Source organism: Vidua macroura, chromosome 23 (assembly GCF_024509145.1).
Source record: "Vidua macroura isolate BioBank_ID:100142 chromosome 23, ASM2450914v1, whole genome shotgun sequence".
Classification (NCBI taxonomy): Eukaryota; Metazoa; Chordata; class Aves; order Passeriformes; family Viduidae; genus Vidua; species Vidua macroura.
In genome coordinates, this window is record NC_071593.1 from 2,183,301 (window position 1) to 2,209,106 (window position 25,806).

The 25,806-nt window shown below is 54.7% G+C and overlaps 1 protein-coding gene and 1 long non-coding RNA gene across 4 annotated transcripts; one reads left to right on the top strand and one right to left on the bottom strand.

The window, feature by feature from the left end:
- Nucleotides 1-1,299: 1,299 nt before the first annotated feature.
- On the bottom strand, nucleotides 1,300-5,781 carry LOC128818249 (uncharacterized). The gene is made up of 3 exons (XR_008440423.1): nucleotides 5,698-5,781; nucleotides 3,851-3,943; nucleotides 1,300-1,458 (listed from the first exon to the last, which is right to left on the bottom strand). It is a non-coding gene; the product is annotated as an uncharacterized LOC128818249 (long non-coding RNA).
- RCC2 (regulator of chromosome condensation 2) lies at nucleotides 3,607-24,576 on the top strand. Of its 3 annotated transcripts, XM_053997393.1 has the most exons (14): nucleotides 3,607-3,711; nucleotides 3,879-3,953; nucleotides 5,805-6,115; nucleotides 8,639-8,732; nucleotides 12,078-12,221; nucleotides 13,653-13,784; nucleotides 15,695-15,783; nucleotides 17,097-17,211; nucleotides 18,774-18,940; nucleotides 20,625-20,805; nucleotides 22,041-22,146; nucleotides 22,231-22,303; nucleotides 22,766-22,843; nucleotides 24,379-24,576. In XM_053997393.1, exons 3-14 carry the CDS (start codon nucleotides 5,807-5,809, stop codon nucleotides 24,481-24,483), a joined length of 1,593 nt encoding a protein of 530 aa, XP_053853368.1. In that variant the 5' UTR covers nucleotides 3,607-3,711; nucleotides 3,879-3,953; nucleotides 5,805-5,806; the 3' UTR covers nucleotides 24,484-24,576. The 3 variants fall into 3 exon arrangements, with proteins under 3 accessions (XP_053853368.1, XP_053853369.1, XP_053853372.1); XM_053997394.1 differs by lacking the exons at nucleotides 3,607-3,711; nucleotides 3,879-3,953 and having other exon boundaries at nucleotides 5,735-6,115; XM_053997397.1 differs by lacking the exons at nucleotides 3,607-3,711; nucleotides 3,879-3,953; nucleotides 5,805-6,115; nucleotides 8,639-8,732 and adding an exon at nucleotides 10,548-11,137.
- The last annotated feature ends 1,230 nt before the right edge of the window (nucleotides 24,577-25,806 follow it).

Genomic DNA, 25,806 nt, shown 5'->3' on the forward strand with positions numbered 1-25,806 from the left:
TCCTATGGATATCCCAAATCCCCTTTCCCAGAGATCCCAATGCTATGGATATCCCAATCCCATTGATATCCCAATGCTATGGATATCCCAATCCCATGGATATCCCAAATCCCCTTTCCCAGGGATCCCAATCCCATGGATATCCCAATGCTATGGATATCCCAGTCCCACGGATATCCCAAATCCCCTTTCCCAGGGCTCCCAGTCCCACGGATATCCCAAATCCCACGGATATCCCAAATCCCCTTTCCCAAAGATCCCAATCCCACGGATATCCCAGATCCCCTTTCCCAGGGATCCCAATCCCATGGATATCCCAAATCCCCTTTCCCAGGGATCCCAATCCCATGGATATCCCAAATCCCCTTTCCCAGGGATCCCAGTCCCAGGGCTCCGTCCCAGCCCGGGAGCTCCGGGGTTATCCCGGGTGAGCCGTTCCCGCTCCCTGGGAGCCGCAGCAGTTCCAGTTTTTCCGGTTCCAGCCGGCCTGCCCCGGCCTGCCCCGACATTCCCGGCTCCCTATAAATCCCGGCCGGCCTTTTGGGGCAAAATCCCCTTTTTAGGGACCCCGTTCCCATGGAAATGCTGGAAAATCCCTGAACAGGCCCCGATTCCCTGGAAGTGCTCCCGGGATAATTCCGTGAGTAAGGAATTCACCTGGGGGGTTGATCCCTTTTCCCTTCCTTCCAAGGCTTTCCTTGGGATTTATGGGGTTTTTTCCATCGGAATTCCGCGGGCTCGGGGCCCATCCCAAAACTGCAATAAATTCAGAGACATCCCAAATTTATCCCAGTGAAATATCCCACATAGATCCCAAATCTTCAAAATTTTATCCCAATTATCCCAAATTTAATCCCAAATTTGTCCCAGTGAAATATCCCAAATTTTCCAAATTTAACCCCAATTATCCCAAATTTATCCCAGTGAAATATCCCAAATTTTCCAAATTTAATCCAAAATATCCCAAATTTATCCCAGTGAAATATCCCGAATTTAGGCCAAACATCTCCAATTTATCCTAGAAAAATATCTATCCCAAATTTTCCAAATGTAATCCCAATTATCCCAAATTTAATTCCAAATTTATCCCAGTGAAACATCCCAAGTTTCTCCCAAATTTTCCAAATTTAATCCCAATTATCCCAAACTTATCCCAGAGAAATATTCTGAATTTATCTCAGTGAAATATCCCAAATTTATCCCAAATTCCCAAGGCACCACAAATTCCCCTCCTTGCTCTCATGGAAATTTTCTCCTGGTTAAAATAAAAACTAAAACAAGGGGAAGGAGCACCTGGAGTAAAGGGAATAATTCCATTTATTTCCTGGAAAAATGCACTTTTTCATGTGTGCATTCAGTTTTGGGCTGGAAAAGTTGGAATAGAGGGAATATTTCCATTTATTTCCTGGAAAAATTCCACTTTTTCATGTGTGCATTTCTTTTCGGAGTGGGAAAAACCTTTGGAATAAAAGGAATAAATTGATTTCTTAGGGAATATTTGCAAGATGAGCTTTTGTTTTGGGGGGAAATATCCTTGCTTAAATGTGACTTATTTTTTGGGGAAAAAAATTCTTGGAATAAGTGAATTTAATTTTGGGAAGAAAATCCCTTTGGAATATGTGAATTTATTTTTTGGGTGTAAAATCCATTTGGAATAAGTGAATTTTTTTTTATTTTTTTTTTTTTTGAGGGGAGAATCCATTGGAAGAAGTGGATTTAATTCTGGGGAGGAAAAAATGCTTTGCTAAATAAATATTTATGTTTTGGGGAAGAAACCCCAGGGAATCCCTGCATTTATTATTTATTATTTATTATTTATTATTTATTATTTATTATTTTTGGGAACAAACCCCATGGAATCCGTACATTTATTATTTATTATTTTTGGGGAACATAACCCATGGGATCTGTGCAATTCATATTATTTTTTGGGAACAACCTCCATGGAATCCATGGAATCCATTTCTCTTTTTTTTTTGGAACAAACCCCTTGAAATCTGTGCATTTATTATTTATTATTTTGGGGGGAACACACCCCATGGAATCCATACATTTATTATTATTTTTGGAAACAAACCCCTTGGAATCCATGCATTTATTATTATTTTTTGGGAACAACCCCCATGAAATCCATACATTTATTATTTATTATTTTTTGGGAACCATCCTTTTGGAATCCATGCATTTATTGTTTTTTTGGGAAACACAACCCATGGAATCCATGCATTTATTATTTATAATTTTTTGGAGATTACATCCCTTGGAATCCATACATTTCTTATTTTTTGGGGAACAAACCCCATGGAATCCATACATTTATTATTATTTTTGGGGAACAAACCTTTTGGAATCCGTGCATTTATTATTTATAATTTTTTGGGGATTACATCCCTTGGAATCCATACATTTATTACTTTTTGGGGAACAAACCCCATGGCATCTATACATTTATTATTTATTATTTTTGGGAGCCAACTTTTTGGAATCCATACATTTATTCTTTTTTGGGAAACACACCCCATGGAACCCATGCATTTATTATTTTTTTGGGAACAAACCTTTTGGAATCCATACATTTCTTATTTACTATTTTGGGGAACAAACCCCATGGAATCCATACATTTATTATTATTTTTGGGTGGCCAACCTTTTGGAATCCATACATTTAGTATTTATTATTTTTTGGGGAACAAACCCCATGGAATCCATACATTTATTCTTTTTTGGGAACAACCCCCATAGAATTCATACATTTATTATTTTCTGGGAACAAACCTTTTGGAATCCATACATATATTATTCATTATTTTGGGGGAACGCACCCCATGGAATCCATACATTTATTATTTATTATCTTTTGGGAACCATCCTTTTGGAATCCATACATTTATTATTATTTTTGGGGATTACATCCCATAGAATCCATACATTTATTATTCTTTGGGAACAAACCCCTTGGAATCCATACATTTATTATTTATTATTTTTGGGCAGCCAACCTTTTGGAATCCACACATTTCTTATTTATTATTTTTTGGGGAACACACCCCATGGAATCCATACAGTAACCCTACAGCCACTTCTCCTCGTGTGGATTAAAAACTAACCCTAAACCTAAAGCATCCCCTTTTAAAATTAAAAACTAACCCTAAACCTAAAAAATCCTCTTTTAAAATTAAAAACTAACCCTAACCCTAACGCATCCCCTTTTAAAATTAAAAACTAACCCTAAACCTAAAAAATCCTCTTTTAAAATTAAAAACTAACCCTAAACCTAACGCATCCCCTTTTAAAATTAAAAACTAACCCCAAACCTGACGCATCCCCTTTTAAAATTAAAAACTAACCCTAACCCTAACGCATCCCCTTTTAAAATTAAAAACTAAACCTAAACCTAAAAAATCCTCTTTTAAAATTAAAAACTAACCCTAACCCTAACGCATCCCCTTTCAAAATGAGAAGCTAACCCCACCCTGACGCAGCCCTGTCCTGGCCGCCGGGATGGCGGATTGCCTGTCCCAGCCGCGCGGGGAGGACGCGGGGCCGGCCCGGAGTCTTCCAGCCCTAAAGATGGAGCTGCTCGGCGCCGGGGCCGCTCCCTGGCGCCCGCCGCGCTCCGGCCTCTTCTCCCTTTCCCCCTTTTCCTGCCCATCCATGTGGTTCTGTTTTGTATTGTCCCGCTCGCCCGCGCTCCCGCTTCCAGGGGATTCGGTGGGTGGGATTTGAGGAGGGGGAAAAGGGGAAAAGAATAAAGGGGGGGAGAGGGAAGGGAATTTAAAAAAAAAAAAAAAAAAAAAAAAAAAAACGAGGAGGAGGGGAAAAAAGCGAGAAAAAAAACCCCCAAATTTACCTTTTTTTTTTTTTTTTTCCTGCAACAGGAACCGCCACCAAAAATAGTGCAAAGGCCCCGCGCCGCCGCTTTCTTTATGCTGCACCTCTCGCCCTAAAATCAGGTTTGGAATTGGGGGGCTCAAAAAAAGTGGGATTTGGGGGGAAGGGGAGAGGGATTTGGGGAGGGACGGGGGGGGCGGAAAAATGGTTTAAAAAAAAAAAAAAAGGCAAAAAAAAGAAGGCGGATCCACGTGGTGCGAGGGGGGCAGACAGAGATCCCATTGTTCCAGGGAAATCTGGGAATGGGAACGCGGGGGGGGGGGCGGGGGGATGGATACGGGGGAGACCCCCGGGGGGGCCCTGCCCCCTCCCCAATCCACAAAATCGCCCCCACCCCAAAATCCAGCGGCAGCGCCCCGAGAGCGGCGGGGCTTTGGGGTTTTAGGGGTTCCGGGAGGTTCGGGGTGGGGATAAAGGAGGGGGGACCCCAAAACCCCCCCGGTGCTCCCCTTGCCTTTTGTCTCCGGGCCCTTTTCCTGCCCCGGATCCCCTTTGGGAACCCCCCGGCACCCCAAAGCCCCGGGATCCCTCGGTGCACCCCCAAATCTCCCCGAGACCCCCCCGTGTTCCCCCTTTGCACCCCCCGGGCCCCCCTTTTCCAAACTGTCCCTTTGCACCCCCCTTTGAACCCCCTTTTCCAGACCCCCTTTTCCAGCCCCCTCTCTCCCCTCCCCCCGTGTCCCCCAAATCCCCCCGTGTCCCCTCACTGGGGGTCACCCGTGCCCCATGTCCACCAAATCCCCCCATTTTCCTCATCCCGTGTCCCCCAGATCTCCCCGTGTCCCCTCGCTGGGGGTCCCCCACGTGCCCTTGTCCCATGTCCCCCGAATCCCCCCATTTCCCCCATCCTGTGTCCCCAAATCCCATTTGTCCCATCCCGTGTCCCCCAAAACCTCTGAATCCCCTCACTGGGGGTCACCCATGTCCCCCTGTCCCGTGTCCCCCCAAATCCCCCCATGTCCCCTGGCTGGGGTTCACCCTTGTCCCCACATCCCCCACGTTCCCCCCAGTTTTCCCACACTGAGGTCCCCCCGTGTACCCCTCTCTGTCCCCATCCCAGGTCCCCCCATATCGCCCCCACAGGGGGTCCCCCATTTCTCCCCCATGTCCCCCAGTGTCCCTGTCACCGGGGGGTCCCACCTCCTATCCCCCCATGGCCACCACCGTGGGTCCCCCTTTTGCCCCGTTCCGTGCCCCCGTATCCCCCATTTCCCCTCATCCCGTATCCCCCATTTCCCCTCACCCCATGTGCCCCACAGCCCCATGTCCCCTCACCCCTGTCCCCCCATGTCCTTTCTCATCCCCTCTGCACTCCCCCCACAGCGACTCCCTCTGTCCCCATTTCCCCTCACTGTCCCCCCCTCACCCTACATCCTCCATTTCCCCTCACTCCATCTCCCCTCACTGTGTCCCCTCACCCCATCTCCCCTCACTGTGTCCCCTCACCCCACATCCCCCATTTCCCCCTCTGTCCCCATCTCCCCTCACTGTGTCCTCTCACCCCATTTCCCCTCACCCCATTTCCCCTCACTGTGTCCCTTCACCCCACATCCCTCATTTCCCCCTCTGTCCCCATCTCCCCTCACTGTGTCCCCTCACCCCACATCCCCCATTTCCCCCTCTGTCCCCATCTCCCCTCACTGTGTCCCCTCACCCCATTTCCCCTCACCCCATCTCCCCTCACTGTCCCCCCTCACCCCACATCCCCCATTTCCCCCTCTGTCCCCATCTCCCCTCACTGTGTCCTCTCACCCCATTTCCCCTCACTGTGTCCCCCCCTCACGCCGTGTCCCCATCTCCCCTCACCGCGTGTCCCGGTGTGTGTGGGTGTGTGTGGGTGTCTGTCTGTCGCTGTCTGTCTGTCTGTCTGTCTGTGTGTCGCTGTCGGTGCGGCGGCTGACGCGGCCCCGCAGCCATGCCCCGCAGGAAGGCGGCGGGGCCGCCCTGGGACGCTGCGGGCCCGGGCCCTCAGGGCGGCGGGCGGCGGCGGCCGGGCCCTCAGGGCGGCGGGCGGCGGCGGCCCCGGCCCAGCGGCGGCAGCAGCGGCGGCAGCAGCGAGGAGGAGGCGCCCCGGGAGCGGCGGCCGCGGGACGGCAGCCCCGGGGCCCGCAGGCCCGGCAGGCCCGGCGGGGCGGCGGCGGCGGCGGCGGCGGGGCCCGGAGGCCCCGGGACCCGCGGGCAGAACGTGGTGATCTGCGAGCCCGAGCACAGCAAGGAGCGCATCGTGAGCTCGGGGGGGAGGGCAGCGGCACCCCCGGGAGCCCCTGGGACCCTGGTGTACCCCCGTGCCCCACTGTGCCCCATTGCACATCCCCCCGTGCCCCCTGTGCCCCGTGAGACTCCCCCCAGTGCCCCCACTGTGCCCCATTGCACACCCCCCAGTACCCCCACTGTGCCCCATTGCACACCCCCAGTGCCCCCATTGTGCCCCATTGCACACCTGCACTGTGTCCCACTGCGCCCCATTGCACACCCCCAGTGCTCCCGTTGTGCCCCATTGCACACCCCCCGTGCCTCATTACACACCCCCCATGCCCCACTGTGCCCCATTGCACACCCCCAGTGCCCCCATTGTGCCCCATTGCACACCCCCCATGCCCCACTGTGCCCCATTGCACACCCCCCTGTGCCCCCATTGTGCCCCATTGCACACCCCCCATGCCCCACTGTGCCCCATTGCACACCCCCCTGTGCCCCCATTGTGCCCCATTGCACACCCCCAGTGTCCCCACTGTGCCCCATTGCACACCCCCCAGTGCCCCCATTGCACACCCTCACTGTGCCCCTACTGTGCCCCATGAAACACTCCCTGTGCCCCACTGTTTGCCCATTGCAAACCCCCCTGTGCCCCATGAAAAAATTTATTATTTATTATTCTTTGGGAACCATCCTTTTGGGATCCATACATTTATTATTATTTTTGGGGAACAAACCTTTTGAAATCCATACATTTATTGTTTTTTGGGAACGAACCCCATGGAATCCATACATTTAGTATTTATTATTTTTTGGGGAACAAACCCCATGGAATCCATACATTTATTCTTTTTTGGGAACAACCCCCATAGAATCCATACATTTATTATTTTCTGGGAACAAACCTTTTGGAATCCATACAATCCCCCACTGTGCCCCGTGAGACACCCCCATTGTGCGCCACTGTGCCCCATTACACACCCCCACTGCACCCCTTGGACCCACTGCGCCCCCGTTGTGCCCCATTACACACCCCCCATGCCCCACTGTGCCCCATTACACACCCCCCATGCCCCACTGCGCCCCATTACACACCCCCAGTGCCCCCATTGTGCCCCATTACACACCCCCAGTGCCCCCATTGTGCCCCATTACACACCCCCCATGCCCCACTGTGCCCCATTACACACCCCCCAGTGCCCCCATTGTGCCCCATTACACACCCCCCATGCCCCACTGTGCCCCATTACACACCCCCCATGCCCCACTGTGCCCCATTACACACCCCCAGTGCCCCCATTGTGCCCCATTACACACCCCCAGTGCCCCCATTGTGCCCCATTACACTCCCCCACTGTGCCCCCGTTGTGCCCCATTACACACCCCCAGTGCCCCCACTGTGCCCCATTACACACCCCCAGTGTCCCCATTGTGCCCCATTACACACCCCCAGTGCCCCCATTGTGCCCCATTACACACCCCCCATGCCCCACTGTGCCCCATTACACACCCCCAGTGTCCCCATTGTGCCCCATTACACACCCCCACTGTGCCCCCGTTGTGCCCCTTTATCCCCCCTCACTGCACCCCCAGGACCCCCTTGTACCCCCTGCACCCCCACACTGCCCCCCTGACCCCCATCCCGCCCCACTGCACCCCAAATTCCACCCCACTGCCCCCCTGACCCCCATCCCGCCCCACTGCACCCCAAATTCCACCCCACTGCCCCCCTGACCCCCATCCCACCCCACTGCACCCGAAATTCCACCCCACTGCCCCCCTGACCCCCATCCCGCCCCACTGCACCCCAAATTCCACCCCACTGCCCCCCTGACCCCCATCCCACCCCACTGCACCCCAAATTCCACCCCACTGCCCCCCTGACCCCCATCCCGCCCCACTGCAGCCCTTCAAGCACCCTGTCACTGCCCCCATGTCCCTGACGGCCCCGTGTCTCCCCATGGCCCTGATGTCCCTCATGTCCCTGTGTCCTTGATGTCCCCAATGCCCCCCATGTCCCTGATGTCCCCGTATCCCTCATGTCCCTAATGTCTCTGTGTCCCTCATGTCCCCAATATGCCCATGTCCCTGATGTCTCTGATGCCCCCCATGTCCTCGATGCTCCCGATGTCCCTGGTGTCCCCTGATGTCCCCAATGCCCCCAATGCCCCCTGATGTCCCCAGTGCCCCCAAGTCCCCAATGCCCTCCATGTCCCCAGTGCCCCCCATGTCCCCTGATGTCCCCCATGTCCCCGATGTCTCTGATGTCCCCATGTCCCCGATGTCCCCCCATGTCCCCAATGTCTCTGATGTCCCCAGTGCCCCCCATGTCCCCTGATGTCCCCGTGCCCCCCATGTCCCCTGATGTCCCAGTGCCCCCCATGTCCCCTGATGTCCCCAATGTCCCAGTGCCCCCCATGTCCCCTGATGTCCCCAGTGCCCCCCATGTCCCCTGATGTCCCCAGTGCCCCCCCATGTCCTCTGATGTCCCCAGTGCCCCCCATGTCCCCCCATGTCCCCGATGTCCCCTGATGTCCCCGTGTCCCCACAGAAGCTCGAGGGCTCCAAGAGCCGGGGGCAGCTCCTGATCTTCGGTGCCACCAACTGGGACCTGATCGGCCGCAAGGAGGTGCCCAAGCAGCAGGGTAGGGCTGCTAATTAACGGCTCTTAATTGGTCATTAATGAGTGGTGTGGGGCAGGGTAGGGCTGCTAATTAACGGCTCTTAATTGGTCATTAATGAGTGGTGTGGGGCAGGGTAGGGCTGCTAATTAACGGCTCTTAATTGGTCATTAATGAGTGGTGTGGGGCAGGGTAGGGCTGCTAATTAACGGCTCTTAATTGGTCATTAATGAGTGGTGTGGGGCAGGGTAGGGCTGCTAATTAACGGCTCTTAATTGGTCATTAATGAGTGGTGTGGGGCAGGGTAGGGCTGCTTAATTAACTGGTTAATTAGTCATTAATGAATATGTGGGGCAGGGTAGGGGCTCATTAATGGCTCATTAATTAATTGGTATTAATTAGTAATCAATGAATGATTTGGGGCAGGGCAGGGGCTCATTAATGGTTCATTAATTAATTGCTATTAATTAGTAATCAATGAATGGCTTGGGGCAGGGTAGGGGCCCATTAATGGCTCATTAATTAATTGGTATTAATTAGTAGTCAGTGAATGGTTTGGGGAAAGGTAGGGGCTCATTAATGGCTGTAATTAATTGCTATTAATTAGTAATCAATGAATGGCTTGGGGTAGGGTAGGGGCTCATTAATGGCTGATTGATTTGGGTTAATTAGTAATCAATTAATGTTTGGGGCAGGGTAGGGCTGTGTTAATGGCTGGGATTAATAGGTATTAATTTGAGGTTTATTAGTAATTAATAAATGTTTTGGGGCGGGGAGAGGTCCTTAATAGCTGATTAATTAATTGGTATTAATCAGTAATTAATGAATGGTTTGGGACAGGATAGGGGCTTGTTAATGGCTGGGATTAATTGGTATTAATTAGCAATCAATGAAGGGTTTGGGACATGGTAGGGGCTCACTAATGGCTGGGATTAATTGGTATTAATTAGTAATGAATGTTTTGGGACAGGATAGGGGCTCGTTAATGGCTGTAATCAATTGGTATTAATTAGCAATCAATGAAGGGTTTGGGACATGGCAGGGGCTCACTAATGGCTGGGATTAATTGGTATTAATTAGTAATCAATGAAGGGTTTGGGGCAGGGTAAGGCCCCATTAGCAGGTGATTATTGCTATTAATTACGTACTGGGGCAGAGCAGGGCCCTCATTAATGGCGGTGTGATTAATTGGTGTTAATTTGTAATTAACTTTGGGTCTCCAGCAGAGCCCAAAAACCAGGGCTTGCCTTGGCTTTAATGGATTTATAGTTTATTAATTTTCCTGTTTATTTGATATGCTTTATTTCATTTAATTAATTAATTAATTAATTACCCGGAGATGGAGGCACAGCTTTATTGCCCAATTTGGGGTGCACTGGGTCTCCAGCAGAACCAAATTAGGGCTTCATTTATTCCTGATGTATTTATAGCTTGTTAATTTTGCTGATTGTTTTTGTTTAGTTCTCATTAATTAATCAATTAACTGGGGGAGGAGCCAGAGGTTCACCCCTTAATTGGGGCAGGTTTGAGGGGCGCCAGCTCTGCTGCGAAGCCAAATTAAGATTTTGCTCATTTTGGATTCATTTTTAGTTCATTTTTATTTCTCCTTATTTCATCTAGTTGTAATTAATTAATTTAACTAATTAACTGGGGGAGGAGCCAGAGGTTCACCCCTTAATTGGGGCAGGTTTGAGGGGCGCCAGCTCTGCTGCAAAGCCAAATTAAGATTTTGCTCATTTTGGATTCATTTTTATTTCTCCTTATTTACTCTAGTTATAATTAATTAATTTAATTAATTAACTGGGGGAGGAGCCAGAGGTTCACCCCTTAATTGGGGCAGGATTGAGGGGCGCCAGCTCTGATGCAAAGCCAAATTACAATTGTGCTCTTTTTGGATGCATTTCTAGTTCATCAATTGATCTCCTGCTTTTCATGTGTTTATATTTAATTAATATTAACATCTAATTAATTTTGAAGTTGGCTAATTGGGGAGGAGCCACAGTTTGATACACTAATTTGGGGTGCACCAGACCTGTGGCACAGCAAAACGAAGGCTCGCTTTAATTGGAGTGCTTTGATAGCTCATTCATTTCCCTGATTATTTTTAGCTATTTCTAATTAATTATTTTTGTTAATTACCGGGGAGGAGCCACAGTTTCACCCCTTAACTTAATTGGGGCAGGTCTGAGGGGCGCCAGCTCTGCTGCAAAGCCAAATTAAACCCTTGCTTCATTTTTAGTTCATTAATTATCTCCTTCTTCTACGGGATATTTTTAACTAATATTAGAATTAGTGTTTCAATTAATTAATGTTTCAAATTAACGAGCTGGGGGAGGAGTCACACTTTCAGGTTTGCACTGGGGGGCTCCAGCTCTGCTCGTTTGGGATGCCTGAAAAGTTCATTAACTTGTCTGCTCTCAGCGGAACAGGTTCGTTAATTAACAGCTCGTTAATTGGGGCAGCAGGCAGGGCTGGCCACGCTCATTGGGGCAGGTTTGGGGTGCCCATTATTCCCCTGGCATTCCCTGATTTCCCAGATGATTTTCCCAAATTTTCCGGGATGATTTTCCCAGATGATTTCCCTGATGATTTTCCCGGTATTCCCGGTTTTCCCAGATGATTTTCCTGGATTTCCCCCAATATTCCATAATGATTTTCCTAGATTTTCCCAGTATTCCCAGATGATTTTTCCTAGTTGATTTTCCCAGATTTTCCTGGATTATTTTCCTGGAAGATTTTCCTGGATGATTTTCCTGGATTTTCCTGGATGATTTTCCCAGATTTTCCTGTATTATTTTCCTGGATTTTCTCAGGTGATTTTCCCAGATTTTCTGGGATGATTTTTCTGGATAATTTTCCTGGATTTTCCCAGATGGTTTTCCCAGATTATTTTTCCAGTATTCCCAGATGATTTTTCTGGCTGATTTTCCCAGATGATTTTCCTGGATGATTTTTCCAGATGATTTTCCCAGATTATTTTTCCAGTATTCCCAGATGATTTTCCTGGATGATTTTCCTGGATGATTTTTCCAGATGATTTTCCCAGATTATTTTTCCAGTATTCCCAGATGATTTTCCTGGATGATTTTCCCAGATTATTTTCCTGGATTATTTTCCTGTGCTTTCCCAGATTATTTTCCTGGATTCTCCCAGATGATTCTCCCAGATAATTTTCCTGGATTTTCCCAGATTACTTTCCCGGTATTCCCAGACGATTCTCCTGGCAGATTTTCCGGGATGATTTTCCTGTATTTCCCAGATGACTTTCCTGTATTTCTGGGATTGTTTTCCCGGATTGTTTCCCCAGCTGCTTTTCCCTGCCCGTTCTTTTCCCGGTGCTGACCGTGGTTCCATCCCGGTGTTTTCCAGCGGCGTACCGGAACCTGGGCCAGAACCTGTGGGGGCCGCACCGCTACGGCAGCCTGGGCGCGCTGCGCGTGCGCTCGGTGGTGTCGGGGCCCTGCGCCGCGCACAGCCTGCTCATCACGGCCGAGGGCCGCCTCTGGAGCTGGGGTGAGCTGGGGAGCCACGCTGGGGGAGTGGGAGCCACGCTGGGGGAGCGGGAGCCACGCTGGGGGAGCGGGAGCCACACTGGGAGAGCTGGGGAGCCACGCTGGGGGAGCGGGAGCCACGCTGGGGGAGCGGGAGCCACGCTGGGGGAGCGGGAGCCACGCTGGGGGAGCTGGGGAGCCACGCTGGGGGAGCGGGAGCCACACCGGGGGAGCGGGAGCCACACTGGGAGAGCTGGGGAGCCACGCTGGGGGAGCGGGAGCCACGCTGGGAGAGCGGGAGCCACACTGGGAGAGCTGGGGAGCCACGCTGGGGGAGCGGGAGCCACGCTGGGGGAGCGGGAGCCACACTGGGAACAGAACTGGGAGAGGGGGAGCCAAACTGGGAACAGAACCAGGGGAGCGGGAACCAAACTGGGAACCCGGCCAGGAGAGCGGGAGCCAAACTGGGAGAGCAGGAGCCACACTGGGAACAGAACCAGGATAACAGGCTCTGTCCTGGTAACAGAACTGGGAGAGCGGAAGCCAAACTGGGAACCCAGTCGGGAGAGCGGGAGCCAAACTGGGAACAGAACTGGGAGAGCGGGAGCCAAACTGGGAGCCCAGCTGGGAGAGCAGGAGCCAAAGTGGGAACAGAACTGGGAGAGCGGGAGCCAAACTGGGAACAGAACCGGGAGAGCGGGAGCCAAACTGGGAACCCAGCCGGGAGAATGGGAACCAAACTGGGAACCCAACTGGGATCCATCCTGGGAACCCCCCAGGACAGTGGGATCCATCCTGGCAACCTCCCCTGGGATAGAGGGATCCACCCTGGAAACATCCCCTAGGATAGCGGGATCTGTCCTGCAAACCCAGTCGGGAGAGCGGGAGCCAAACTGGAAACAGAACCGGGAGAGCGGGAGCCAAACTGGAAACAGAACTGGGAGAGCGGGATCCATCCTGGGAACCCAACTGGGATCTGTCCTGGGAACCCCCCGGGACAGTGGGATCTGTCCTGGGAACCTTCCCTGCGATAGCAGGATCTGTCCTGGAATCCCCTGGGAGAGTGGGATCTGTCCTGGGAACAGAACTGGGATAGCGGGATCCATCCTGGGAACCTCCCCTGGGATAGAGGAATTCCCCCTGGGAACCAAACTGGGATAATGGGATCCGTCCTGGGAACCCAACTGGGAGAGTGGGATCTGTCCTGGGAACAGAACTGGGATAGAAAAATCTGCCCTGGGAACAGAACTGGGATAGTGGGATCAGCCTGGGAACCAAACTGGGATAGTGGGATCCATCCCAGGAGCATACCTGGGATAATGGGATCAGTGGGAAACAAACTGGGATAACGGGGTCAGAGGGAACCCCTGGGGCAGCAGGGTCAATGTGAACCCCTGGGATACCGGGATCAGCGGGACCCCCATGGATACGGGATTTCGGGGGTCTCCCGCAGGGCGGAACGAGAAGGGGCAGCTGGGCCACGGCGACACGAAGCGCGTGGAGGCGCCGCGGCCGATCGAGGCGCTGGGCAGCGAGGCCATCGTGGCGGCCGCCTGCGGCCGGAACCACACCCTGGCACTGACCGGTACGGAGCGACGGGACATGGGCTGGATCCCGGGAAATGGGGCTGGATCCTGGGACATGGGCTGGAGCCCGGGACATGGGCTGGATCCTGGGACATGGCTGGATCCCGGGACACGGCTGGATCCTGGGACATGGGGCTGGATCCTGGGACATGGGCTGGATCCTGGGACACGGCTGGATCCCGGGACACGGCCGGAGCCCAGGACATGGGCTGGATCCCGGGACATGGGCTGGATCCTGGGACACGGCTGGATCCCGGGACATGGGCTGGATCCCGGGACATGGGCTGGATCCTAGGACATGGGCTGGATCCCGGGACATGGGCTGGATCCCGGGACATGGGGCTGGATCCCGGGACATGGGGCTGGATCCTGGGACATGGGCTGGATCCTGGGACATGGGGCTGGATCCCGGGAAATGGGGCTGGATCCTGGGACATGGGCTGGATCCCGGGACATGGGGCTGGATCCTGGGACATGGGCTGGATCCTGGGACATGGGGCTGGATCCTGGGACATGGGCTGGATCCTGGGACATGGGGCTGGATCCCGGGAAATGGGGCTGGATCCTGGGACATGGGCTGGATCCTGGGACATGGGCTGGATCCTGGGACATGGGCTGGATCCCGGGAAATGGGGCTGGATCCTGGGACATGAGGCTGGATCCTGGGACATGGGCTGGATCCCGGGACATGGGGCTGGATCCTGGGACATGGGCTGGATCCCGGGACATGGGGCTGGATCCCGGGACATGGGGCTGGATCCTGGGACATGGGCTGGATCCTGGGACACGGCTGGATCCCGGGACATGGGCTGGATCCCGGGACATGGGGCTGGATCCTGGGACACGGCCAGAGCCTGGGAAATGGGGCTGGATCCTGGGACATGGGCTGGATCCTGGGACATGGGGCTGGATCCCGGGACATGGGCTGGATCCTGGGACATGGGGCTGGATCCCGGGACATGGGCTGGATCCTGGGATATGGGGCTGGATCCCGGGACATGGGCTGGATCCTGGGATATGGGGCTGGATCCCGGGACATGGGCTGGATCCCAGGACATGGGCTGGATCCTGGGATATGGGCTGGATCCCGGGACATGGGCTGGATCCCGGGACATGGGGCTGGATCCTGGGACACGGCCAGAGCCTGGGAAATGGGGCTGGATCCTGGGACATGGGCTGGATCCTGGGACATGGGGCTGGATCCCGGGACATGGGCTGGATCCTGGGACATGGGGCTGGATCCCGGGACATGGGCTGGATCCTGGGATATGGGGCTGGATCCCGGGACATGGGCTGGATCCTGGGATATGGGGCTGGATCCCGGGACATGGGCTGGATCCCAGGACATGGGCTGGATCCTGGGATATGGGCTGGATCCCGGGACATGGGCTGGATCCCGGGACATGGGGCTGGATCCTGGGACATGGGGCTGGATCCTGGGATATGGGGCTGGATCCTGGGATATGGGGCTGGATCCCGGGACATGGGCTGGATCCTGGGACATGGGCTGGATCCCGGGACATGGGCTGGATCCCGGGACACGGCTGGATCCCGGGACATGGCCGGATCCCAGGACACGGGGCTGATCCTGGGACACGGGACTGGATCCCGGGACATGGGGCAGATCCCGGGACATGGGGCTGGATCCCAGGAAACGGGGCTGGATCCCAGGAAACGGGGCTGGATCCTGGGAATAGGGCTGGATCCTGGGAAACTGCACTGAATCCTGGGAAAACTGCACCAAATCCAACCCTTTTCCCCAAAATCTGTCCCTTGCCCCAAAATCCTGGGAAAACAGCCCCAGATCTGTCCCTTTTGCCCTCAAATCCGCCCCTTTTGGCCCCGAATTCTGGGAGAACGGTCCCAAAATCCCAGTTTTCCCCCCCAAAATTCCCGTTTTCCCCCGCAGAGAACGGCTCCGTGTTCGCCTTCGGGGAGAACAAGCTGGGCCAGCTGGGGCTGGGGAACCAGACGGACGCCGTGCCCAGCCCCACCCAGGTACGGACCCCAAACCCCGGGATTTGGGGGAAATCCGGGGATTTTGGGGCTTTTAGCGACATATTCCCTAAAAACCCCTCGGCGTGCACAATTCCCTCTCAGCCGGGAGCCGTTCCCAGCTGCGGTGGGAGAGGAAAAGCCAGGATTTGGAAATGGAAATTTTGAGGATTTTTAGAGATTTTCTGATGGAAATTCCTTTTTTTTCCCCCGTTTCCCAGATTTTTTGATCCTGTTTTTACAGCTTTTCATGCAGGTCAGGGATTTCCTGTGGAAAATTCCCCTTTTTTTCCTTTTTCCTGTGTTTTCTGATCCAGTTTTTCCTGCTTTTCCCACAGATCAAGGGTTTCCCATGGGAATTTCCCTTTTTTTTCCCCTTTTCATGAATTTTTTCAATCCCAATTTTTTTGCTTTTCCCACAGATCAGGGAATTCCCATGGAAATTCCCCATTTTTCCCTTTTCCTGGGTTTTATATCTCGTTTTTCCTGCTTTTCCTGTGTTTTTTCAATCCTGTTTTTCCAGCTTTTCCCACGGATCAGGGATTTCCCCTAGAAATTCACCTTTTTACCGTTTTCCTGCATTTCTGATCCAGTTTTTCACTTTTTCCCGTGTTTTTCAATGCCATTTTTCCTACTTTTCCCACAGATCAGGGATTTCCTCTGGAAATTCCCCTTTTTTCCTTTTTCCAATCCTGTTTTTCCTACTTTTCCCGTGTTTTTCTCATCCCTTTTCATCTGCTCTTCCCCTGTTCTTGATCCTGTTTTTCCTGCCTATCAGGGATTTCTATGGAAATTCCCCATTTTTCTCTTTTCCCAGATTTTTCTGATCCCATTTTTCCGGCTTTTCCTGTAATTCTGATCCCCATTTTTTCTAATCCCATTTTCCCATCTTTTCCCATGTTTCTGATCCCATTTTCCTCTTCTTCCTGGCTTTTCTAATCCTATTTTCCCAGCTTTTCCCATGTTTCTGATCCCCTTTTTTCCAGGCTTTTCTGATCCCATTTTTCTGGCTTTTCCTCTGTTTCTTATCTCCATTTTCCAGGCTTTTCTGATCCCATTTTCCCAGCTTTTTCTGTGTTTCTGATCCCCATTTTTCCCGTTTTTTTTCTAATCCCATTTTCCCATCTTTTCCCATATTTCTGATCCCCATTTTTCCCTTTTTCCTGGCTTTTCTGATCCCATTTTCCTGGCTTTTCCTGTGTTTCTGATCCCCATTTTCCCCCTTCTCCTGCATTTCTGATCCTGTTTTCCCATTTGCCTGTTTTTTCTGGTCCGCTTTTCCCGGATTTCCTGACCCCATTCCCGGTTTTTCCCAGATCCTGTACAATGGGCAGCCGATCTCCAAGCTGGGCTGCGGGGCCGAGTTCAGCATGGTCATGGACTGCAAGGGGAACCTGTATTCCTTCGGGTGCCCCGAGTACGGCCAGCTGGGTACGGGATTTGGGATCTATGGGATCACCCCATGGGATCGGGATTTGGGATCATCCCATGGGAACCTGTATTCCTTCGGGTGCCCCGAGTACGGCCAGCTGGGTACGGGATTTGGGATCACCCCATGGGATCGGGATTTGGGATCATCCCATGGGATATTGGCTGGTTTGGGATCACCCCATGGGAACCTGTATTCCTTCGGGTGCCCCGAGTACGGCCAGCTGGGTACGGGATTTGGGATCTATGGGATCACCCCATGGGATTGGGATTTGGGATCATCCCATGGGAACCTGTATTCCTTCGGGTGCCCCGAGTACGGCCAGCTGGGTACGGGATTTGGGATCATCCCATGGGATATTGGCTGGTTTGGGATCATCCCATGGGATGGGGTGGTTCAGGATGACCCCACGGGATAGGGGTAGTTTGGGATCACCCTATGGGATCGGGGCGGTTTGGGATCACCCTGCAGGATCAGGGTGGTTTGGGATCACCCCGCGGGATGGGGCAGTTCAGGATCACCCAGTGGGATCAGGGCAGTTTGGGATGATCCTGCAGGATCGGGGCAGTTTGGGATCACCCTGTGGGATTGGGGCAGTTGGGGATGACCCCACAGGATGGGGCAGTTTGGGATGACCCTGCAGGATGGGGCAGTTTGGGATGACCCTGTGGGATTGGAGCAGTTCAGGATCACCCCGTGGAATGGGGCAGTTTGGGATGACCCTGCGGGATCGGGGCGGTTCGGGATGACCCCGCAGGATGGAGCAGTTTGGGATGACCCTGCAGGATGGGGCAGTTTGGGATGACCCTGCGGGATCGGGGCGGTTCAGGATCACCCTGTAGGATCAGGGTGATTCAGGATGACCCCACAGGATGGGGCAGTTCGGGATGACCCCACAGGATGGGGCAGTTTGGGATGACCCTGCAGGATGGGGCAGTTTGGGATGACCCTGTGGGATTGGAGCAGTTCAGGATCACCCCGTGGAATGGGGCAGTTTGGGATGACCCTGCGGGATCGGGGCGGTTTGGGATGACCCCGCAGGATGGAGCAGTTCCAGATGACCCCACAGGATGGGGCAGTTTGGGATGACCCTGCGGGATCGGGGCGGTTCAGGATCACCCTGTAGGATCAGGGTGGTTGAGGATGCCCTTGCAGGATGGGGCAGTTTGGGATGACCCTGCAGGATTGGGGCAGTTTGGGATGACCCCACAGGATGGGGCAGTTTGGGATGACCCTGCGGGATCAGGGTGGTTCGGGATGACCCCGCAGGATGGAGCAGTTCCAGATGACCCCACAGGATGGGGCAGTTCGGGATGACCCTGCGGGATCGGGGCGGTTCGGGATGACCCCGCAGGATCGGGGTGGTTCGGGATGACCCTGCGGGATCGGGGCGGTTCGGGATGACCCTGCAGGATCGGGGTGGTTCGGGATGACCCTGCGGGATCGGGGCGGTTCGGGATGACCCTGCAGGATCGGGGTGGTTCGGGATGACCCTGCGGGATCGGGGCGGTTCGGGATGACCCCGCAGGACGCTCAGGCAGGCTGTGCCCCGTTCCCGTTCCAGGACACAATTCCGACGGGAAGTTCATCGCGCGGGCGCAGCGCATCGAGTACGACTGCGAGCTGCTGCCGCGGCGCGTGGCGCTCTTCGTGGAGCGCACCAAGGACGGGCAGGTGCTGCCCGTGCCCAACGTCGTGGTCAGGGACGTGGCCTGCGGGGCCAACCACACGGTACGGGAACGTGGGATAATGGGAATATGGGATCAGGATAACGGGAATGGGTCAGGGACATGGCCTGTGGGGCCAACCACACGGTACGGGAACGTGGGATAATGGGAATATGGGATCAGGATAACAGGAATGGGTCAGGGACGTGGCCTGCGAGGCCAACCACACGGTACGGGAACGTGGGAATGGGTTCATGGGATCAGGAGTGGGATCGGGATAATGGAAATGGGTCAGGGACGTGGCCTGCGGGACCAGCCACACAGTATGGGAACGTGGGAATGGGATCATGGAATTGGGAAGGAGATTGGGAATATGGGATAATGGGAATGTGGGATTGGGATCACAGGGTCATGGGATTGGGATAATGGGAATGGGTCAGGGACGTGGCCTGCGGGGCCAACCACACAGTACGGGAATGTGGGAATGTGGGATAATGGGAATATGGGGATGGGTTAGGGATGTGGCCTGTGGGGCCAACCACACAGTATGGGAATATGGGAATGGGATAATGGGATTGGGAATATGGGATAATGGGAATGTGGGATTGGGATAACAGAAATGGGTTGGGGATGTGGCCTGTGGGCCAACCACACGGTATGGAAATATGGGATTGGGATAACAGGATAATGGGATCGGGATAATGGGATTGGGATAATGGGAATGAGTCTGGGACATGGCCTGTGGTGCCAACCACATGGTACAGAATGGGATTGGGAATGGGAATATAGGATCAGGAATGGGAATATGGGAATGGGAATATGGGATCAGGAATGGGAATGGGAATGGGTGCACGAATGGGACAGTGGGGAGTGGGAATGAGACAGCAGGAATGCAATGGGAAAGGGGGAATGGACAGGAAAGGGAGAGGGCAGCTCTCAGCCCCTGCTGCCCCATCCCAGCTGGGGCTGCATTCCCAGGAATGTCTTTTCCTGGGATTTGGGGTCTCTGAGGCTGTTTTCCCCTGTCCCAGCTGGTGCTGGATTCCCAGAAGCGCATCTTCTCCTGGGATCTGGGATTTGGGGTCTCTGAGGCTGTTTTCCCCCATCCCAGCTGGTGCTGGGATGATCCCAGAAGCACTTCTGATACCAGAAGTTTCTGATCCCAGAAGGACATGTTCTCCTGGGATTTGGGATTTGGAGTCTCTGAGGCTGTTTTCCCTGTCCCAGCTGGTGCTGGATTCCCAGAAGTGCATCTTCTGGGATTTGGGGTCTCTGAGGCTGTTTTCCCCATCCCAGCCGGTGCTGGGATGATCCCAGAAGTGCTTCTGATCCCAGAAGTGCATCTTCTCCTGGGATTTGGGATTTGGGATCTGGGGTCTCTGAGGCTGTTTTCCCCGTCCCAGCTGGTGCTGGATTCCCAGAAGCGCGTCTTCTCCTGGGATCTGGGATTTGGGGTCTCTGAGGCTGTTTTCCCCCATCCCAGCTGGTGCTGGATTCCCAGAAAGGCATGTTCTCCTGGGATCTGGGATTTGGGATCTGGGGTGTCTGAGGCTGTTTTCCCCGTCCCAGCTGGTGCTGGATTCCCAGAAGCGCGTCTTCTCCTGGGATTTGGGATTTGGGATTTGGGATCTGGGGTGTCTGAGGCTGTTTTCCCCGTTCCAGCTGGTGCTGGATTCCCAGAAAGGCATGTTCTCCTGGGATCTGGGATTTGGGATCTGGGGTCTCTGAGGCTGTTTTCCCCGTCCCAGCTGGTGCTGGATTCCCAGAAGCGCGTCTTCTCCTGGGGCTTTGGGGGCTACGGGCGCCTGGGCCACGCGGAGCAGAAGGACGAGATGGTTCCCAGGCTGGTGAAGCTCTTCGACTTCCCGGGCCGCGGCGCCGCCCAGATCTACGCGGGATACACCTGCTCCTTCGCCGTCAGCGAGACGGGTGCGAGCCGGCATTCGGGATTCGGGATTCGGGAATAACGGGGGGGCTGGCAGCGGGACGGGTGGGAATGCTGGGATCTGGGATTTGGGAATGCTGGGGGCACCATCAGTGAGACAGGATTCAGGATCTGGGAATGCTGGGGCAGCTGGCAGTGGGACAAGTGGAGATCCAGGATTTGGGAATGCCAGTGGGGCCGTCTGCAGGACAAGTGGGAATGCTGGGATCTGGGATTTGGGAATGCTGGGGGGGATGGCAGCGAGACAGGTGGGAGCCTGGGATTTAGGATTTGGGATTTGGGAATGCTGGGAATGCCAGGGGAGCTGGCAGCAGGGTGGGTGGGAATGCTGGGATTTGGGATTGGGGAATGCTGGGGGCACCATCAGTGAGACAGATGGGGATTCGGGATTTGGGAATGCTGGGGGGTGATGGCAGCGGGACAAGTGGGAATGGTGGGATTTGGGAATGCTGGGGGAGATGGCAGCAGGACAGGTGGGAATGCTGGGATTTGGGATTTGGGAATGCTGGGAATGCCGGGGGGGCTGGCAGCAGGACGGGTGGGAATGCTGGGATCTGGGATTTGGGATTGGGGAATGCTGGGGGCACCATCAGTGAGACAGGATTCGGGATTTGGGAATGCTGGGGCGGCTGGCAGTGGGACAGGTGGAGATCCAGGATTTGGGAATGCCAGTGGGGCCGCCTGCAGGACAAGTGGGAATGCTGGGATCTGGGAATGCTGGGGAGGATGGCAGTGGGACAGGTGGGAATGCTGGGATCCGGGATTTGGGAATGCTGGAGGGCAGCTGGCAACGAGACAATTGGGAATGCTGGGATTCGGGATTTGTGAATGCTGGGGGGGGTGGCAGCGAGACAGGTGAGAACCAGGATCCAGGATTTGGGAATGCTTGGGGGCAAGTGTCAGTGGGAGAGGTGGAACTCCCAGGATCCCAGGATTTGGGAATCTCAGGGGAGCCTTCAACGAGACAGGTGGGATTCCTGGGATCTGGGATTTGGGAATGCTGGGCAGGCTGTGGGATTCCCAGGATCCTGAGATCTGGGAATGTTGGGGGAGCCATAGCCTGACAGCTGGGAATCCCAGGGATTGAGATTTGGGAATTCCGGGGGGAGCTGTTACCTGACAGGTGGGATTCCCGGGATGGGGAATTCCAGGACCCATGCCCTGACAGGTGGGATTCCTGTGGATCCAGGATTTGGGAATTCCGGGGGTTCCCTTGCAGGTGGATTGTTCTTCTGGGGCGCCACCAACACCTCCCGGGAATCCACCATGTACCCCAAGGCCGTGCAGGACCTGTGCGGGTGGAAGATCCGCAGCCTGGCCTGCGGGTGAGTGCGGCTCCGGGAATTCCCAGCCCAGCCCGGGCCTCGGGGCGCTGGGGCACTCGGGATCAGGGATCGCCTCCCTTGCAGGAAGAGCTCCGTCATCGTGGCGGCCGACGAGAGCACCATCAGCTGGGGGCCCTCGCCCACCTTCGGGGAGCTGGTACTGAATGACACCCCAAAAACCCCAAATAAAACCCCAAATCCCCCAAATAAAACCCCCAAAACCCCAAATGGAACCCCCAAACTGACACCCCAAACCCACCATCAGCTGGGGGCCCTCGCCCACCTTCGGGGAGCTGGTACCGAATGACACCCCAAATAAAACCCTAAAAACCCAAAACTGGCACTCTAAATACCCCAAGGAACCCCAAACTGACACCCCAAACCCACCATCAGCTGGGGGCCCTCGCCCACCTTTGGGGAGCTGGTAGTGAATGACATCCCAAAAACCCCAAATAAAACCCTAGGTGACACCCCAAATACCCCAAACCCTGGGACCCCACTGAGTGTTCCGTATCCATGGGATGTTCCCACAGGGATATGGGGACCACAAACCCAAATCCCCCAAAGGGACACCCCAAAACCCCAGTGACCAATCCCTGTCCATGGGATGTTCCCACAGGGATATGGGGACCACAAACCCAAATCGTCCACGGCGGCGCAGGAGGTGAAAACCCTGGACGGGATCTACACCGAGCAGGTGAGGGGACCCCACAGGGCTTGGGGTGGGGCTCATCCTGCCTGTGGGGTGAGGGGGGGACATGGGGGGAATCATTTGGGGTGGCTGAGGCCATACACAGCGCACCCCACCTGTGGGGTGAGGGAGGGCACCTGTGGGGAATCATTTGGGGTGGCTGAGGCCGTGCCCAGCTCATGACACCTGTGGGGTGATGGAGAGGGCACCCAGATTGCCCCTAAATAATTTGGGGTGGCTGAGCTCACCCCAGCTGTGGGGCCCTTCCCCTAAAATGAGCAGGGACACTGAGGCCATACACAGCTCACCACACCTGTGGGGTGAGGGAGGGCACTGTGGGGAATCATTTGGGGTGGCTGAGGCCGTGCCCAGCTCAGCACACCTGTGGGGTGATGGAGGGAGCGCCTGGATCCCCCTTACACCAGCGGGGACACTGAGGCTGTGCCCAGCTCATCGCAGCTGTGGGGCGGTGGAGCCAGGGCACCAGGGGCCGTGCCCTAAAATAATTTGGGGTGGCTGAGACTTCACACAGCTCATCACACCCATGGGGTGAGGGAGGGACACAAGGGGGCTGTTCCCTAAAATAATTTGGGGTGGGCGAGGCCGTGCCCTGCTCGTGACACCCATGGGGTGATGGAGAGAGGGCACGTGGGGGCTCTTCCCTAAAATAAACAGGGAAACTGAGGCCGTGCCCTGCTCGTGACACCCATGGGGCCCTCCTCTAAAATAAATAGGGAAACTGAGGCTGTGCGCGACTCATCACATCCATGGGGCCCTCCCCTAAAATAAACAGGGACACTGAGGCTGTGCCCAGCTCATCACACTGGGTCCATTCCCTAAAATAAACAGGGACACTGAGGCTGTGCCCAGCCCATCACACTGGGTCCATTCCCTAAAATAAACAGGGAAACTGAGGCTGTGTCCAGCCCATCACACTGGGTACATTCCTAAAATAAACAGGGAAACTGAGGCCATGCACAACTCCTGACACCGGGGTGCATTCCCAAAAATAAATGGGGAAACTGAGGCCATGGCCAGCCCATGACACCGGGGTCCATTCCCTAAACCAAACGGGAACGCTGAGGCCGAGCCCAGCTCGTGACCCCCGTGGGTGCCGGGCAGGGGGTGCAGGGCCCATCCCTAAAACTCCCCTGGGATGCTCCAGCCTGGACTGGATCCCGGCAGGTGGGAGGGATCCTGGGAGGGATCCCCAGGAAGGCTCCAGATCCCCTCAGCTCCCCATTTCCCTTTTCCATGGCCAGTGTCCGCTCCCGGGTGTCCCTTCCCAGTTCCATGGCCATTCCCAGTCCCAGCTGCCCCATTCCCAGTTCCATGGCCATTCCCAGTCCCAGCTACCCCATTCCCAGTTCCATGGCCATTCCCAGTTCCATGGCCATTCCCAGTTCCATGGCCATTCAGATTCCCAGCTGACCCATTCCAGGTGGCCATGGGCTATTCCCATTCCCAGCTGACCCATTCCCATTCCAGGTGGCCATGGGCCATTCCCATTCCCAGCTGACCCATTCCCATTCCCGTTCCAGGTGGCCATGGGCTATTCCCACTCGCTGGTGATCGCCCGGGACGAGTCGGAGGCGGAGCAGGAGAAGCTGCGGAAGCTCCCGGAGTACAACCCCCGCACCCTCTGAGGGGCCCCCATCCCGATCCCGATCCCGATCCCGATCCCGCTTCTCCATCCCGGCCGCCGTGCTCCCTCCCCGTTCCCGCATTCCCAGCCCTCGGGGGGGTCATTCCCACCCCCATTCCCAGCTTTTGGAATTCCCGACCGCAGCCGGGCCTCCCGGCACGTCCCGCCCCGGCTTTTGTAGGGTCTGGCCTTGAATTGTTTTTTATTTTATTTGTATTTTTCCGCAGCTTTTTTTTACTGTTTCCCATTTTTCCAGCCCCAAATCTCCGTGGCTGCTGGCTCAGGATCACTTTGGGGATCTGATCCCGGCTTGGGATCCCTTTAGGGATCTGGGATCCCTAAGGAGCAGCTGCCAACACCTGGTTTTTCCCCTGTATTCCCATTTTTCCCCCCAATATTCCCATTTTTTGCTGGTTTTCCCTACTTTGGGTGCTACAGTTTCTGGGATTTCCCCCTTCCCACCCCTCCAGCATCCGCAGGGATCCTGGATCCCATCCCAGCAGCATTCCTGGATGCCATCCCAGCAGCATTCCCGGGCTCCCCGCCCTCGCCCACCCCGGGGACATCTCAGGGATCACGAGGGGAGTCCCAAAGGAATTTTTTTCCCGGGAATTCGGGGTTTTTTCCTTCTGGCGGATGGTTTGGCCCGGGATCAGCCGGAATTCCCGCGTTCCCAGTTCCCTCCGTGCCAGGTCACTGTGCTGGAATCTCGAGGTGCCTTCAGGAGCAGAGCCCGGCTCTGCCCCGCGCCATTCCCGCTCCCTTCGGGCCGTTTTTAGGGATTCTCCTGGATTTTTCCATGGATTTTTGCTCCTTCCCATCTCCCCCGGGGCGGCGCTCGGGGAGTTTGCAGTAAAAAGAATGGGTTTTGGTCAATTCTTGGGATCGGGGCTCGTTCTCCAGGGGGTTTGGAGAGGGGAGATCCCAGCCGGCGGGAAAATCCCAAATCCCGCTTTTTTAGCAGTGTTTAGGATTTGGGGGTGGGGAGTCGGCAAAACCCCGCTTGGAGCCCCCCAGGCTGCGGGAGGGTCGTTCCTGCATTCCAGAGGAATTCCCAGGAAAGATCCAAGGGTGCCATTCCCACATCCCCATGGGATCATTCCCGAGGGCTTCCCAGCTCAGGAAGGATCCAGCGGGGTCATTCCCGCATTCCCAGGGAATTCCTGAGTTTGGGAAGGATTTAGGGGGGCCATTCCTGAATCCCTAAGGGTCATTCCCACATTCCCAAGGAATTCCCAGGTTCGGGAAGGATCCAAGGGTGCCATTCCCACATCCCCATGGGGCCATTCCCACATTCCCAAGGAATTCCCAGGTTCGGGAAGGA

Coding starts and splice junctions, on each gene's coding strand:
- RCC2 (XM_053997393.1), top strand. CDS start 5,807: ATGCCCCGCAGGAAGGCGGCGGGGCCGCCCTGGGACGCTGCGGGCCCG. Junction 6,116..8,638: donor AGCACAGCAAGGAGCGCATC/GTGAGCTCGGGG, acceptor GTGTCCCCACAG/AAGCTCGAGGGCTCCAAGAG. Junction 15,784..17,096: donor CCGTGCCCAGCCCCACCCAG/GTACGGACCCCA, acceptor GGTTTTTCCCAG/ATCCTGTACAATGGGCAGCC.